At 41.4% G+C, this 16,043-nt stretch overlaps 3 protein-coding genes across 4 annotated transcripts; 2 read left to right on the forward strand and 1 right to left on the reverse strand.

Moving 5' to 3' along the window:
• The first annotated feature begins 55 nt into the window (after nt 1-55).
• Nucleotides 56-6,501, forward strand: LOC142999206 (basic immunoglobulin-like variable motif-containing protein). Of its 2 annotated transcripts, none has more exons than XM_076148628.1 (10): nt 56-219; nt 598-1,170; nt 1,336-1,465; nt 1,647-1,742; nt 1,867-1,971; nt 2,053-2,147; nt 2,227-2,359; nt 2,452-2,535; nt 2,623-2,719; nt 2,799-6,501. In XM_076148628.1, the coding sequence occupies exons 2-10, from the start codon at nt 693-695 to the stop codon at nt 3,099-3,101; spliced, it is 1,521 nt and encodes a 506-aa protein (XP_076004743.1). In that variant the 5' UTR covers nt 56-219; nt 598-692; the 3' UTR covers nt 3,102-6,501. The 2 variants fall into 2 exon arrangements, with proteins under 2 accessions (XP_076004743.1, XP_076004742.1); XM_076148627.1 differs by lacking the exon at nt 56-219 and adding an exon at nt 239-310.
• A 759-nt stretch (nt 6,502-7,260) lies between these two features.
• Nucleotides 7,261-12,189, forward strand: LOC142999207 (nucleoside diphosphate kinase homolog 7-like). The gene is made up of 12 exons (XM_076148629.1): nt 7,261-7,433; nt 8,038-8,139; nt 8,275-8,441; nt 8,792-8,902; nt 9,091-9,141; nt 9,312-9,507; nt 9,670-9,775; nt 10,107-10,171; nt 10,376-10,444; nt 10,764-10,865; nt 11,361-11,468; nt 12,001-12,189. Exons 1-12 carry the CDS (start codon nt 7,431-7,433, stop codon nt 12,040-12,042), a joined length of 1,122 nt encoding a protein of 373 aa, XP_076004744.1. The 5' UTR covers nt 7,261-7,430; the 3' UTR covers nt 12,043-12,189.
• A 460-nt stretch (nt 12,190-12,649) lies between these two features.
• LOC142999184 (betaine-homocysteine S-methyltransferase) lies at nt 12,650-15,887 on the reverse strand. The gene is made up of 8 exons (XM_076148596.1): nt 15,650-15,887; nt 14,739-14,806; nt 14,464-14,636; nt 14,260-14,363; nt 13,899-14,060; nt 13,602-13,807; nt 13,418-13,497; nt 12,650-13,064 (listed from the first exon to the last, which is right to left on the reverse strand). Exons 1-8 carry the CDS (start codon nt 15,752-15,754, stop codon nt 12,976-12,978), a joined length of 987 nt encoding a protein of 328 aa, XP_076004711.1. The 5' UTR covers nt 15,755-15,887; the 3' UTR covers nt 12,650-12,975.
• Between the last annotated feature and the right edge of the window lie 156 nt (nt 15,888-16,043).

A 16,043-nucleotide genomic window follows, 5' to 3' on the forward strand; every position in this document is an offset into this window, starting at 1 on the left:
TTGGTTTTCGTTATTGAACACCCCTTCTGTATGCTCAGAATGGTTCAGTCCGTCAAACCTCGACAGGAAGAAGATACGGGTCAGAGAACGGCGTATCTCAAAATGAGGGTTTATTCTTTGATTCGTAGCTAGTTAATGTGTATCTACAATCATTAATATGTAGCTAACCTGGTGTTTTACTTCCTCTCGGTCCCGTTTGACCTTTGGCAGCCGCTCAAGGTATGATATAATGTCCCAGACTGGGTGTGTTTACATGTGTTAGCTACTGATGGAGCTGTGCGCGTGATGTCGACAACACAAAGCTTCACAGGTGATGTATGTTAGGGATTAAACAGCGTCCTCACCGCTACACGGGAGAAATAAAAGCCACGTTTGTGTAAATGTAAGGTTATTTTATCTGTTATCTGTCTTGTATTGCTCGGCTGTTTCTAGGTTAACGTTACATAATGCTGCCTAATGTCTTTTGCTGTAAGTTGTAATGATGAGATTCAGGGTCATGGCCGCAGGGGGGTGAACAAAGATTTAATCACTTGTTTTATGTTTTCATCAATATCTGTCTCTGCTTCTCCGTCCTCGTTTTATTTCTGTTGTTGACAGAAATTCCCTTCCATCCCCTGAAGAGGCAGCAAGTCTCCTCAACAACACAATCAGCCTCACCTAATTCTCCCATCCTTCATCGAAGTGGCTGTTCAATGCCTAACACATCAGAAGATAAAGGAGCAAACATATCTGGGCCAACAGAGCCGTCTGGGCTGCAAAGGCCCTCCAATGGGCAGGAGGCACGCACGCTGATCAGCTCTCTTGCCCGGGACAGTGCAAGAGTAAGACGGGCTTCCAGTGCTGAGCTCCAGCTGCCGTGGACCTGTCCGGTCACACACTCCCGGGAGAAGTTCTACACCGTCTGCTCTGACTATGCTCTTCTCAACCAGGCGGCTTCAGTGTACTGTCCCCCCAACACAGCCAGGGAGGTCCCACATCGACAGGATAGTGGGCCCCCACTCGTGAAGCCCGAACCCTCATCGGGCTTCAGTCCTCCTCAGTCTGATTCAGGTCCTGATGTGGCTTCAGATGACATGGAAGTGGTGACCTCCAGCAACATGAAGCCCATTCTGGCCTGGGAGATCGATACAACAGACTTCAATGCTGTGCTCACCAGAAAAAATAGAACAAGTAAGCAGAAATAAATCCAGTGTTTTTCACTTATACTTCATAATAAGTCATCAGCAGTACTGCACCTCTGCACACGGTTTCTTTATTATTGTACAGAATAGCCTGTATACTTTGAATTTAATGAAATCCATATTTTATTTGTATTTTCTGTTGGTGAATGTTTAGGCAATGTGAAGAAATGCAGCTCCAAGAAGATGAAGTCGTCAGATAGGCCCAGCCGTAATCTGCAAGACCTTCCTCCTCACGCTTCAGCGGAGGAGATCAAGCAGAGGAAAGTCCTGGACCTCAGACGATGGTAGTATTATATTTTATACCTCTTTATTTCTGTCTTCTAGATGTTCTATTTTTGGATTTTGACAACTGATAAAGCGTTAGTATTTGAGTTAGTATGTTAGTATTTTAAATAAAATAAAGTGTGTATACTTTTAAGGTCATTCTGTTTGATCTCTGCTTTCCTGTCCTTGGGTTGATTTCAGGTACTGTATCAGTCGGCCACAGTACAAAACATCCTGTGGAATATCTTCACTGGTGTCCTGCTGGAACTTCCTCTACAGCACTCTGGGTTCAGGGAGGTGTGCAGCACATATTCTCCTCTATTCATTCATGTCTGACATCTTGGAAATGACCTACAAATGCAGTGTGTAGACTTGGAGTAGAGCGCTACATTCATTCATTTGTGCTCATTTGTATTGCCAGTCTTCCACCAATCTCCCAAGAGGAGGCGCTGAATATTCTGGGGTTTCAGCCTCCGTTTGAAGATATCAAGTTTGGGCCTTTTACGGGCAATGCCACTCTAATGCGGTTCGTACAAATACTATCACACATCTACAGTCTCTCTTTGTGAACTTCTGTCATTTGACAACTTTTGCATCGTCTTGACAGATGGTTCAGACAAATTAATGACAACTTCAGAGTCAGGGGTTGCTCTTATATTCTCTACAAACCTCACGGGAAACACAAGACAGCAGGAGAAACCGGTGAGTGGCTCAGTTGTTTGTCGCCTGTGTACTCTTGAAGTTTGATTCGTCAGTGTGATGAGCACTCCGATGCTTTTAGCGGAAGGAGCGTTAATGAAACTAACTCAAGGCCTGAAGGATGAGACTATGGCCTACATTTACCACTGCCAGAACCACTACTTCTGCCCCGTGGGCTATGAAGCTACACCACTCAAATCAGCAAAGGCCTACAGGTACTGGAATCACCTCTAGATGTAATTTCATGCAGCCTAATGTAAATAAGGTGAATATGGACTGAGGAAGTATTGTTCTTCTTTGTTCAAAGGGGACCTCTACCAGTGAATGAAACAGAATACTGGCTCTTAATCGGTGAACCCAGTAGGAAGCATCCAGCTATTCACTGTAAAAAGTCAGTTTTCAGTTTTCAGTCAGGATCTATTGTCTGCAGTTGTCTTCTCTTATTTATCTGCTTCACATGTAATCTCTCTCTCTTCAGATGGCTGGACGTTGTGACCGACCTCAACACTCAAAATCCAGAATACCTGGATATTCGCCACACAGACCGAGGCATTCAGCGGCGCAAAACCAAAAAGGTTGCTTAAATGTCTTATTGTTCAAAATGCTGCTGTGTTTTGTGACGATGTAACTAAACTAGTGTTGCCGTGCTTACAGGTGGGTGGCAACCTTCACTGCATCATGGCCTTCCAGAGGGTAAACTGGCAGAAACTGGGTCCCTGGGCTATGAATCTGGAGAACCTACGTCATGACTTACACCGCTCGGGCACAGAGCGTGCCGAGGGGAGTGCTGTTGAGTCGGCGGAGGAGAGATCCTCAGGGAAGCGCCTGGCTCATCTGGGCCGCTCACACAGTATGGGAAGCCAGAAAGACACGAGCTGGAAACACGTGTCCAACACGGCAGAGTACAGACACAGGCGCTCCCCTGAAAGTGATCTTGAAGAAGATATGACAGACTGAAGGTGGCTGAGGGACACACAGGTACAGAGGGGAGACAAAATAAGAGACATCTTATGGTGCAAAAGCTCTGCAGTAAATGGTGACAGGAGGCCTATAAGGCACACACACACACCTTCAGTATGTTTACATGCTCTTTAAAACTCAGATTATATTGCGGCCAAGGCAATACTTAGTTTCCCTTTAGTCATGTATCCGCCTGAATGTGATTGAAATCAGCACAAATGGACTCTTCGTACTCTACTAACACACCTAGACTATGCAATTTCTAAATTGATTTATCCAGTGTGCTGACTGCTCGCATTTCCTCTACAGGAAGATACGCTCATACTGCAATTATGCAGCATGTCATGTACACTCATATCATGGGAACGGCAGACTCCTAGTGTTTATATATACAGTATACATGTGACTTCATTAACCTTTTAACAGCACTTAATACATATAATAGGAGTATTGAGTGCATGTAAACATACTGCGATCCACTTCTTCTCTCCCATGCTGCAGTATCATTGTGCATACTGAGTGAAAACCCCATTAGGTACCGTCTCTTTAAGGCCTTCCTCCATCCTGACAGATGACAGATGCTGCCTGCTAGCTTTAGGTTCCCTTGGCGTCTATGCAGGTGTGTTACAGGTCGATCTCAACATGTTATAGAAGCAGAAGACTCACAAAGCCTTCAGAACAATTCACAAACTGCTCCCCTCTCCCATGACAATAACAAATAATACACTCATTTGCATTCAATCAGCAGTGGATGGTGGCATCAATCAAATGTTTTGCAACTTTGATACTATTTAATATCGTATCATTATTCTATGGCAACAACAGCAACAATCATAATGTCCCCTTCAGAAGTATTGGATGGATGTTTTGATAACAATTTGTAGAGCTTTGAGCAAAACTATCTCGTTTGGCAGCTTTCAGAACGCTTCAGCCGTCTACTATCAATCACACTTATATGGCAGCTATACAAGTGAGCCTAATAACTATCTAGCAGTGTGTGAGCTTGAGCAGAGGCTTGACTCGGTGTTACTATCAGCAGGGTTTCACTAAATAAGACCAGGCTAAATGATCGTTGGCCTAATTTGTGATTTCTCAGCTCTACACACTTTAAAATGAGTGTGAGGACGTACGGCACGTGAAGCCCACGACAGCAGAGAGGCACAGAGGTCAAACAGGATATTTGCTTAAGTCTCAACAAATGGCCCTCAAGTTAAATGGTCACTGTTTGCTGTTGATTTGACTCCAGGGGTCACTTTGCATTCACTGCAGCGTTGTTGCTTTTGATTATAAGGCGATTATTATTTTGTCCAAACCCTTGAATTACAAATATGTTAACCAAAATAGGAGAGATGAAGAGTTTCTTATATGTTACAGTCACACTACAGACTTATGTTCATTTCATAACAGAAGTCACTGAGAACAACAAACAACATGGATACGTTTACTGTAAATTTAGTTGAAAGATAACCTTTATCCCATACTTGTACAGGTGAGTCAGCTTGTTCTCTGATTGACATGCAGTAATTCAGTAGAGTGCTTTTCAGTGAAATGTGCTGTGGTGAAAGCAGCTGACACTTTGATGTGCTTTGTGAAACCTGAGGCTCGTTAGATGACCCTGGTTAGAAAACCTGGAGCTGTACATGTGACTGGACGTGATAATGGACTCCCTGTCACTCAAATGCTCTGAAAATGTGAACCAGGCAGACACAGGACTGCAGGTCTCTGTACAGCCATATTCTTAGTCTTATTCTTCCTTTGACACCTTTGTGGGACACTGTTGTCATGTACTTAAGTGAACTCAGTGTAGTGGTTTATTTATTTATTTTCCAGTAAATTAAAGTTTTTATTATCCTGGAATATAAGTTTTTGTTTTCTTCTCTTTGTACTAAAGTTGTGAGCAGTAAATGCAGAAGTGCAGTTGTGTTTTCTAGAGAACATTTTGTTTTCACACGTCGCTCCGGTCAGTGTGGCTGGAGAGGTGCAAATTCCTGTTAGCTGCTGTCATAGCTCATCTCTGTGAGCGTCAACAGCCTCCTAAATGAAGAGACATCACTCAGAGAAAACACTGACAGAAACCATTAAGCACAGAGTGCAAACCCTCACCAAGGCCCCAACAATTCTCTTCCCATAATACTCACAAAACAAGTATTTGGTCCTTGGTTTGAAGTGTCATTGTGTTGTGCTTAGTCTCTGCTACTATCTAGTGATTACTTAGTGTTATTACAGGACAAGAGGTCTGAATGGGTGTCTATGGCCTTAGAAATGATATTTAAAAGATTAAATACTTGAAAGCTATAATCCAAATCTGCCTCAAAATGTATGTAAATACACACACCCTGAAACTAAAATACAATCTCCTTGGTAGTGGTTATAGAACAGTTGAAATCTGTGTAGCCCTGTCTGTCATTGCTGCACCTTGCTTCAGCCAAGTAAGACTCCACTCGATTTGATTTGTATGAACAGTAAGCTGTTACACTTTGGCCGGCACATTTCTTCACTGCCTCTTTAGCCAGATGAACTCCAGACATCAGGGGAGGCATCGTCTCCACTAAGCAGGTAATGTTAGCTCCTGTTTGAACTGGTACAGTTGAGTCAGGGTCAGGACATATTTAAAAAAAAAACTCCAATGACAAAGGGCAATTAAGTTAGATTATTGTAGCCACCTACAAAAAACAAGTGTGTTAGGTTGACTTATTTTGGCAATAAACCCTAATTTGGTTCCAATCTGTTTTTAAAAAAATACATGAAAATTCATCATCAGCTGGCGGAGAAATGACAGAGGCTTTATAGAGGTTTGAACCCTGTGAGTTTATGTTTGTCTCCACCTGCCGGATTTAACGAGAATTTCACCACAATGGATACAAAGAACTTAATTAAGCCACATTTTTGTTGTAGTTGAAGCTGTTGTGCTCTTTAGTGCTGGAACCAACTACCTGATGAATGTTGACAATTTCTAAGTCCTCTTTTTAAAGTTTCTTTTTCTACTTTTACACTGACACTTTTCACTTATTTGTTAATATTTAATTTTGTTTGTATTTAATGCAGGCTCCAATGAATTTTCCTTTTATTTTCCTTGAATTGATTTTTACTTATATATTTTATTTATATTGTTCTTGTATATATTTGTATAACCAATTAATTGTTTGGTCTCAATCGTCTCCCACATGTTTTACTTGGTTTACCTTTGTTTTGTCGCCTTTCTTAATGACTGGGCCTGAGTTTTTCTAATTAAACTTGATTTGACATGGTTGACATGATGTATCTCTCACCATAACAGAATAATGTGAAACATATTGTAATTGTATCCTTGCAGCTGTAATAGAAATGACAGCACTATTTCGTCTTTCTGCCGAGGCTGCGAAGGAGCCACTGGAATTAATCCAAGTTAAATAAAGTAATTGATTATGAAGAAAGTGTATTTTTAGTTGTGTGTCGTTACCTCGAATACATCTGATATTCCTTCTGCTAGAATATTACCTTTAGATAGTGTATCACACAGTGCTATGAGATGGAGAGGCCGCAACTGAGACGTTCAAGACCAAGTAAGTACGTATACTGTACTGTACATTTGATTAATACCCATACACATCGAAAAGCATACAAATATTATTACATTGTTTTACATTAGAACGGGTATTGGTTCTATTGCATACATTGACCAGCCACAGTATGTCAAGCTGAGTTGTTTTTGTTGTTTTTGTTGCTGTATTATTCTATTGCTATCATTATTGGGGCTTTTTTTTTTTTTTTTTCTACATCTTTCCTGATATTATTCTCTCATTTCGCGGGGGGGAGTACGTGTAAGACTACTACTTGTAAGGCTATTACTGTATTTTTCACTAAACTGTATATTTTCCATTATAATAATAATAATTATAACAACGTATTTCTTGGATCTATCAAAATTACTGATGTGAGAAAGGTCAAGCCATTGTCTTCTGATTTATATCATCTTAAATTGTCCATGAACGCAACTCGACTGGTCACGGCGGTCACCATGGAAACGGAGCGAAGCCTGGCGTTTGCTCATCAGTCGCAAACTTCCATTATCAGACAATAATAGATGACGTCATACAGATCTGAACGCGAAGGTGCGAGCGTGTGGCGTCAGTTAGCTCAAACCAATTTGACAGCTTTAGTTTTCGTTTCTGCGCTTGCGGTAGACGCATTAAACACAGTTTGGGCTCCCAGGTCCGCTTTTGCGCCATCAATTTGCTATATTTTCTTAATTGACTTGCTCATAACTGTTAGTAGGACTCTCGTATTAAAAGCAGCTATCTGGCGCCGCTGACGTCTTGTTAAATATTGGCTGCTAGCTTGTTTTAAATGGTGAGTAACGAATCTCTCCTTAATCTTTACGAACATGTCAGTCTGTGAGGCTGAGGCAAGAATTGAGGTGAAACGCTTGTTTGTTATTACTTTACAAACTTAAGCATAGTTACAACAATCTTAAAATAGGTTAAGTGTTTTGTGTGTAAAGAATAGAACTTGACTCTAAATGGACACTTGATGTACTTGAGGTTTCCCTGTGTGCTCGCTTTCATGTCTACATCTTATTTGTTGTACATTCGTGGGTGTTATGCTTAATTGTATTATATTCCTGGACTTTGATTATGTCACCTCTGACTTTTAATTGTGTGATGAGTGATGGAATGGAACAGAGAGTGTAGCTCCCCCACACTACAGGGGATGTTTGTGTTTACTTCATTACTTCATTATTATATGAGACAGCTTGCAGAGATTTAAAATGAAGTGAAACCTGCAGCTGACTACGTTCATCATTGAACATAGATTTTGTCAACTCTAAAGGAAAGACAGCTGACGTATATTCTGTGTCTGAATAATAATAATAATAATAGTTATACATCCAACACAGTCATTTGAAATCATCTTTAAAAATGACAATAATTGTGTTTCTGCTTGTTTTTGTCAGGAGGATCGCTATGCCTTTCTGGCTGACTGGTACGACCCCTGTGCAGATTTGCTACGACGCTACAAACTCTTCTACTACCCCAATGATCGCTCAGTGGAAATGGTAAACATCTGTCACATCTGTCATTTCTGTAGAATCACAATAGAAAATGACATTTATTTCTGAATGTGTCTGATAATGAATTGACTGATCAATAACAATGAAACCACCTGATTGATATTGTTTTTGTTATTGCAGTTTGATGTGAGGAAACATAAAATCTTTTTGAGAAAGACTAAATATGAGAACCTCCTTCTACGAGACCTGTTTGTTGGGAATCGAGTCAGTGTGTTCTCCCGTCAGCTCAATCTGATTGATTATGGAGATCCATACACCGCAACCAAACTCGGCAGCAAGAAGCAAAGGTATGATTGCAAAGATGTGACACTTCCACCCAGTCCTCTCCAAAATAAAATACCAGCCTTGTTACTTAACCCTTAACTGATGCTTATAATTTAACAAACTAACCATAACCTTCCTCAACTTCAACCTTCCCCTTTTCCCTGCCGACCTTCCTGTTACATCCCATCCTTGATATTTCACCCCAGCCCTACCTGTGACCCCTAACCCCAGCCTCCTCCTTACCCCTCCTGTCCCACTCCTTTAGCTGCTTCTACCTTTCCTTGCCAACTGTCATTATCTGTAGAATGTTTTCGAACATCTTGTGCTTTATCTTTATTTATGTTCCCCCTCTCTTCCTCCCTCTTTTGTCCAGAACTCTTGCCCTGATAAAGCCAGATGCAGTTCCAAAACTCGGAGATATCCTTGAGATCATGTATGAGGCAGACATGATTGTGACCAAAGCCAAAATGACAAAGCTGACATGGTAAGGTCAAAGTGTGCTGCTGTGTCGTACAGCCGTAAAAACCTCAACCTGGATAACTGGGAGCTGGTAGCAGTTGTACTGTTTATGTGACAATCCCAAGTTAAAGATGTCTCTCCCAGTTTCTTGCTCTTTGTTAACCTGAAGAGTGTGGCCGCTCATTGACTCAGTGCTTTATGATTTCTTTGCAGTGTGGAAGCGAAAGACTTTTATGCTGAGCATGAGTCGAAGCCTTTCTTCAAGTGAGTGTCTCTCTAAATGATGTTACAGCTCTGACGCTGTGTGAATAAGCAGAGGAGGTTTCATCATTACATAATCAATGAGGACAATGACAATATGGGGACATTGGCGCAGAATTATTGCCACTGAACTGTCAGGTCAAACATTAAACAGGCGTTGTTCAATTCTGCAGAGACCTGGTGGAGTTGTTGTCCTCTGGCCCCGTGGTTGCCATTGAGTTGATGGGAGACGAGGCCATCTCTGTGTGGCAGCAGCTCCTGGGACCTGCTGACTCTGCCAAGGCACAGAAGGAGGCACCACTGAGCATCAGAGGCCAGTTTGGAACCGACGCTGCACACGCCTCTGATTCAGTTACAGCAGCAGCAAGAGTAAGGACAGCCTGTCTTTGGTCGTCTTTATTAATGCTATTATGTGTGATATAAACACCATGCTTCACACTCACATACGTGTAAATGTAGTTACATACATGTGGGTCAATGTGAAAGGATGAAAACTAAGAAAACTTTGTGTTTTTTTATTTTCTTGTGCAGGAACTTGAATTTTTCTTTCCATCTAAAGCGGGCGAGGGTCCTCCAAACACAGCCTACTGCACCGACTGCACCTGCTGCATCATCAAACCTCACGCTGTGTCTGATGGTAGGGGACGTTTATCTGCTTAGGATTTACAACATTGCAAACACACACACACACACACAAGGATGACAGCCCATCACATAGCAACACAGAACAGGATTGAGAAACCAACAGACAGTAAGGGAACACAGACAGACAGACAGACAGACAGACAGACAGACAGACAGACCCTACACTGTATACTGACATCAATATGACAACATTGTATACAAATCTTGTCAACAAGATCTACAAGTCTTGAGCGGGTCCAGAGTGACTTTGACTTCCTTCTATCCTTTTTTTTGACGAAAAAGGATGAAATTCAGTTTTTCCCTTAACTTTGATGTCTCCACAGGTCTTGCTGGTAAGATCCTCAACGCCATAAGTGCAGCTGGATTTGAAATCTCAGCTCTTAAAATGGTGAGAGCTCTACTGCTCCATGTCTGCTGTACTGGAATCTGTGACACATACCTAACTACACACATCACTGAGACATCTAATGAAGTGTTGTGAATCTGTTTACATGTATGCTCATGTCAATGTGACTTTGGGCCATAATCTATTGGCTTTCTCTGACCCAACCAATATTAACCTGTCACTTTTTTAATTGATTATCTAACACAGTTCAATGTGGACCAAGCCAATGCAGAGGAATTCTATGAAGTTTACAAAGGGGTTGTTATAGAGTATTATGTGAGTATAAACACATCATCATATATGTGACATCTTAAAGAATACAGGGAACCTTCTGGCATGGAGACAGTAGAGTGGTCAGGAGAACTAAACAGGCATGAGAACGACAGCTACAGCGCCACTCAATGGACAATCTGGGTAGTGCCCTCTCTAAAAATTTCAGTCACTATTCTCAGACAAAGTAAGATAAAGAAAACAGAACTAGTCCATCTCACGGTGCACTGCCTGGCTGCACATCCACATCCAGTATCGTTAGGTTGCCACAGATTCTGCTGACATGATTGTAGTCTTATTGTTTTCATTTCCTGGTTCTGTGCAGGGCATGAAGACTGAGCTGTGTTCTGGACCGTGCATAGTCCTAGAGATCCATGGCTCAGATACACCAAAGACATTCCGAGAATTCTGTGGACCAGCAGACTCAGTGAGTACACAGATCAGATAAGTCGGCTGCTAAATATAGTCTGGACTAAAAGGTCATGAAATACAGAATCTTCAGTCAGTAAAGGGTTTATTATTCATGCTGTTCATTAGTTTGAACACAGCCCCATAAGAATATAGGTGTGTGTGTTTATAAACTGCATAAATGAGTGTCTAATTATGCAATCAGTGAATGGACCTGCCTGCATTGGATGTGTGAATGAGTTTAAAGGCACAGTGGAACGGTGGAATCAGGCCAATATGGATCCTAAATAAGCTCCGGACATTAAAAAGAAAATGAAGTGATATTGAAATAGAAACACGAGTCGATGAAGTGACAAAATATTGAACATTGAACACGGCTGCAGATCAACTCAGCTGCTAGATAATCCAACTGGGGGCGTGGGAGTTCATGCATTACATTGAATATGATGCATTATCATGGCTTTATTAAATAAGCCACTTCTTTATTAGGTACTAAATGTTTCTGCTTCAACAGGATATTGCACGACATCTTCGTCCAAATACGTTGCGGGCGCTCTTCGGTAAAGACAAGGTGCAGAATGCCGTCCACTGCACAGACCTGCCAGAGGACGGAGTGCTGGAGGTATTTCACTGATCACACACACACACACATTCATGTTTGATCCTTCAGATCCCACACACACACAAACACGAGCTGCACTGATTGACATTCAGGCCTCCCATAAATAACTGTTTTCCATTGAGCCAAGAAGAGAAAAGTGGACTGAGTGTGTCTGTGTTCTTACACGAGTCCCATGACTCTGTGGGCTGGGCAACCTTAGATCACACTGGTCTGAGGAGAAGAAGAATGGCAGAGGGATTTAGAAACAGAAGCATTGTTTTAAAGGGAGTGGGTCTGACCCGCTGCACGTCATTGTTCAGGAAAACTCCTGATCTGTGGCCTGGACAGACGCCTCCTTGTTAACCATTAGCCTGTGACTGACTGAGCTGCCGTGTTCCCAGGGGAAGTGCATAATGGCAGAGAACGTCTTGTGTACAGGAAGCCTGACTTCATATGGGTTAGAAGCAGTGAACAGTCTTCTACACATCGGGGTGTAGAAGTGTCTAGGTGGTTAAGTTGTGATTGAAAGGTCATGTGTTGTCATCTCTTATAGGTGGAGTACTTCTTCAAGATTCTGGATGGCTGTGGTCAGTGAAACAGATCTATGCATTAAAAAGCTTCACAATCATCTTATCCCTCTGTTTATTATTTCAGCCTTTTCCAGATTCTGCCACATTTATCCTTAGCTTCTCTTTTGACCGGGCTGCTGGATCAATAAAGTCAATCTATCAAATCTATGAAATAGTTGGTACAGTACGACTACAAGAGTTTACTTTTTCTTTTTTTTTTTGTGCTTTTCTGAATACTGTTATAGAATCTATACTTCCTAAACACACACAGTTCATGGAAGGGTGCATAGATGTATTGTTCCTTAATCTTTTCGCAACCAAATCCCTTTACTGATGTCATTTAATTGAAATTGTTTACTATACTATAATGTTATACTGTATAAATAGGGGATTTCTATTTTCTCCATGACATAATTACTGTACCTCAGTTAGGTCATAATTGGTTGTGGCCCTGGGGTCATGGCCTCAAGGACCTCTGGAGGAACAGAGGTCAATCTTAACAGGATATTTGTTTAAGTCTCAACAGATGACCCTGGAGCTAAATGCTCCCTGTTTGGTGTTGATTTAACTCCATGAGCTCACTTTGCATTCACTGCAGCCTTTTTGCATTTGATTATAAGGTGATTTTTATTTTGTTCAAACCCTTTACTCACAAATATTTAAACTCAAATATGACAGATGAAGAGTTTGCTTTATGTTACAGTCAGACAACAGACTTCTTTTCATTTCACATCATTTTAATTCTATCATTCTTCCTCAGTGCAGCGATACTTTGTAACACTTTACATAATATTCATTAAGATACATCCCATAATAGTACATGGGAGTTTGTTCAGCTTGTTCTCTTTATTAACCTAAATTCTTTGGAATAGAAGTTTTTTTCTTCTTCTCTCATTTACAGGAACTGGTGAGCAGAAAGTGCAGTAGCATAGTTGTGTTTATGTTCACACAGCGTCCGGTCACACCAGGGAGGCTGAAGAGGTGCAGCTTCCTCTTAAATGCTGTCGTAGCTTCTGTATGTGAGCAGGACGGATGCGACAGCAGCCTCCTAAAGGAAGAAGAGACCATTCGCTCTCAGAAACATGCGTGTCATATATCACACAGGCCTGGAAGTGCAGCCATCACAAGGTGTGAGGGTAGGTGTATTAATGTCTGCAGTTTGTGGTTCTCTGTCCCTGGTGCTGAATACATACGGCGTACAAACAGATTCCTCTGATTCCCTTCTAAAGACGCCTCTGTTCCCATAACATTAACAAATAAGTATTTCAGTGCACACTTGTCCTTTATAATCTGATTCCTTGGTTTGAAGGCTCGCTGTGCTGTCCTTTGTCTCTGCTGCCATCTAGTGATTCCTTGGTGTTATTACAGGACAAGCAGTATGAATGGAAAGTTGAGCCTTACCTATCAGCCCTGCTCCTTGCTTCTTCCATTTAAGACTCAGCTCAGTTATGCAAGATGTTTTGCTTGATGTTTCCAACCACCTTAAGATGAACAAACATCAGATTACATGTGCAGTGACTTCAGTTTGACATGTCAGATGTTCTGTGACAGTGACTGAGTGTGATGCTGTGGCACCTGGACTCACCCATGCTCCCTGTCCCACTCCTCACCACTGTTGGGGTAAACTACCCAGTACACGTCTGGACTCTGTAGGGATTTGATGGAGTCCAGCAGCGGCTCAATCAGTGTTGGAGAGCAGCAGTTGACTCCTACAGCAACAAGTTGTTTGGATCTGTTTGCAATCTGGGCGGCTTCACTAAATGGCGTGCCGTCTGATATATGCTTCTCATCCTGTAAACGTTTTTACACGCGTCATGTTTATGTGAAACACTCACTTACTGGATGGATGAACAGTAACGCTGATGTCTTTGATCATTGTTACCTTACAGGAGAAGGAGAGCCAGGCTTTAGCTTGAGGGAATTCTCTGAGCAGCTCCACCAGGGCCTCAGCCTCTTTCATACTGGGGATGGTCTCAAAAGCAATGAGATCAGCTCCTGCTGCAGATAAAGAGCTGATCTGGGGCCGATGCCAATCTTTAAGCTCCTTAAAAATAGATACAAAATAGACGACCAAAAGCCTGGATCATGAATTGTCTTTAATGAATCCATCACCTGGATATCAGGGAACTAGTAACCCCACAAACAAACACTACTGAACAAGATGACATTTAGTGTCTGATCAGTAAACCTAGGCATGTAAACATTAAAAATAACTATGTAGTGATGAACTAGGAGCTACTCACCTCGATGCTCATCCCGTGTGCGTACGCCCCAGAATACTCTGACCCATCATGCAGGAATGCCCCATAGGGACCAACAGAGCCGGCCACCAAAGGCTCCCTTTGCCCTTTGCACAGAAACACAATGAAGTACATTCACAGTTTACTGAAAGAATGTTCTTATTGACATTTCAAATACCCATTTTGATTGATTGATTGAATATTTACCTGCTGCATGTTTGTCTGAGACGTATTTCTTCACTGCCTCTTTAGCCAGATGAACTCCAGACATCATCAGCTGGCCGGCCTGTTCTGAGGTCACATCCAGGTGATCGATGAATCCTGTGACACTTGCCTGGTATGTGGCTGTTGTGACAACATCCGCACCACTGAGGAGGAACCTACAGACGGATCACATGACAGGCAAATCAGGTTTGTAAAAGGATTTTATACCATTATTTGTAATTTGATCATGTTATTATTGAGTCATTTCTTGGGCTTGCCTGTAGTGAGCATCTTCTATTGCCTGGGGATTTGAATGCAACAGTCTGGCACTCCACAAAGGATCCCCCTAAATATAAGAGAGACAGCACGTTATATAATATTAATATATATAAATATTGAGCTTTGAACCCTGTGACTTTATATTTGGCCCCACCTGCTGGTTTTTATTGAGAATTACATAACAAGGGATAAGGAGAACTTTATTAATCAGCCAAATTCTGCATTTTCTGTTGACTTCAACAGCTTGTTATAGCTTTATGCTCCTCAGTGCTGGAACCTACTACCTGATGACCTCAGGACAGTGGGAAATCCTTCAATGTAAACATACAGTACATGCACATTCAATTTCTTAATATGTATGTAATTTAAAATCGTATTTAGTCTTTCTGAGGTTGTCCTATTTTATTTAGTCTTTCTAAGACTTTAAGCATGAATTTTATTGAAAATTATTTTCCTCACATTTATCTTATTCCTATTCTTTCATTTATTGAAATTACAAACTGTATTGTTTGTAATGCAGTTATTTATTTGATTTATTCTATTTCTCTGATTTCCATCTACATCTGCATTGGTCTCAGTATCTCTCAGGTCTTTGTTTAGCTGCCTTTCTTTGTGACTAATGATGCTTATTTGTAGATTAAATTGGATTTGACATGGTTGATATGATGTAACTCACACCCAAGCTGACTGACATTATACAAATCTTGTAATATTTTGGCAGCTGTATTAGAAATGACAGCATGGTCTCGCCCAATGGCCATGGCTACCGGCATAAGCTAATGTAAAGAGGGACATCTAAAGAGAAATCAGCGTTGTCATTGCAATCCCACTGAAATGAATTGATTGATAATGATGCACAATTGAAGTAATCGATGACAAAGTAATTATATGTATAATTTTGCATCGTTACCTGTAATTTGAAACCTTGAGCTTCCAATTCAGTAGCCAGTCCTCCATCTAAGATTAAAGGCTGGCCGTCGATCTTGTGATAATTTAGAGGAGCAGAGGAACACATTGAAAAGAGGAGCAAAGAATCCCTCCGACACTGCTGACAGTAAAAATATAACAGATACAATTGATGTTGCAAGCGCTCCCACAAGTATTCACAAACAATGACAAGTGCACTTTTTGTTCCGGGTTACAGGGCGCTTTCGTTTTTCAATGCTTTTGAGAAAGATTAGTACCACTAGATGGCGTATTACACAATGCAATGAGACGGGGTGCGTTCAAGTTACAATGTACAACAGATGGGTTGAAAGACGGCAAGTAATCCATGGTTTTCTTAGTATGAGTATATATTAAAT

The sequence above is a fragment of the Genypterus blacodes genome, unplaced genomic scaffold (genome assembly GCF_046128005.1).
Source record: "Genypterus blacodes isolate CSIRO-AG114 ecotype Tasmania unplaced genomic scaffold, CSIRO-AGI_Gbla_v1 ptg000041l_1, whole genome shotgun sequence".
Classification (NCBI taxonomy): domain Eukaryota; kingdom Metazoa; phylum Chordata; class Actinopteri; order Ophidiiformes; family Ophidiidae; genus Genypterus; species Genypterus blacodes.

Bases quoted from the DNA above. Each gene is read 5' to 3' on its own strand.
- LOC142999206 (XM_076148627.1), top strand. From the start codon at position 286: ATGTCGACAACACAAAGCTTCACAG. The intron at 1,743-1,866 runs GTGTGCAGCACA...TTGTATTGCCAG, and splicing joins AGCACTCTGGGTTCAGGGAG to TCTTCCACCAATCTCCCAAG. The intron at 2,148-2,226 runs GTGAGTGGCTCA...CGATGCTTTTAG, and splicing joins CAAGACAGCAGGAGAAACCG to CGGAAGGAGCGTTAATGAAA.
- LOC142999207 (XM_076148629.1), top strand. The intron at 8,442-8,791 runs GTATGATTGCAA...TCTTTTGTCCAG, and splicing joins CTCGGCAGCAAGAAGCAAAG to AACTCTTGCCCTGATAAAGC. The intron at 11,469-12,000 runs GTATTTCACTGA...CATCTCTTATAG, and splicing joins CAGAGGACGGAGTGCTGGAG to GTGGAGTACTTCTTCAAGAT.
- LOC142999184 (XM_076148596.1), bottom strand. From the start codon at position 15,754: ATGTGTTCCTCTGCTCCTCTAAATTATCACAAGATCGACGGCCAGCCT. The intron at 14,637-14,738 runs GCAAGCCCAAGA...ATCCGTCTGTAG, and splicing joins ATAGAAGATGCTCACTACAG to GTTCCTCCTCAGTGGTGCGG. The intron at 14,061-14,259 runs GTGAGTAGCTCC...TCTATTTTTAAG, and splicing joins CACACGGGATGAGCATCGAG to GAGCTTAAAGATTGGCATCG.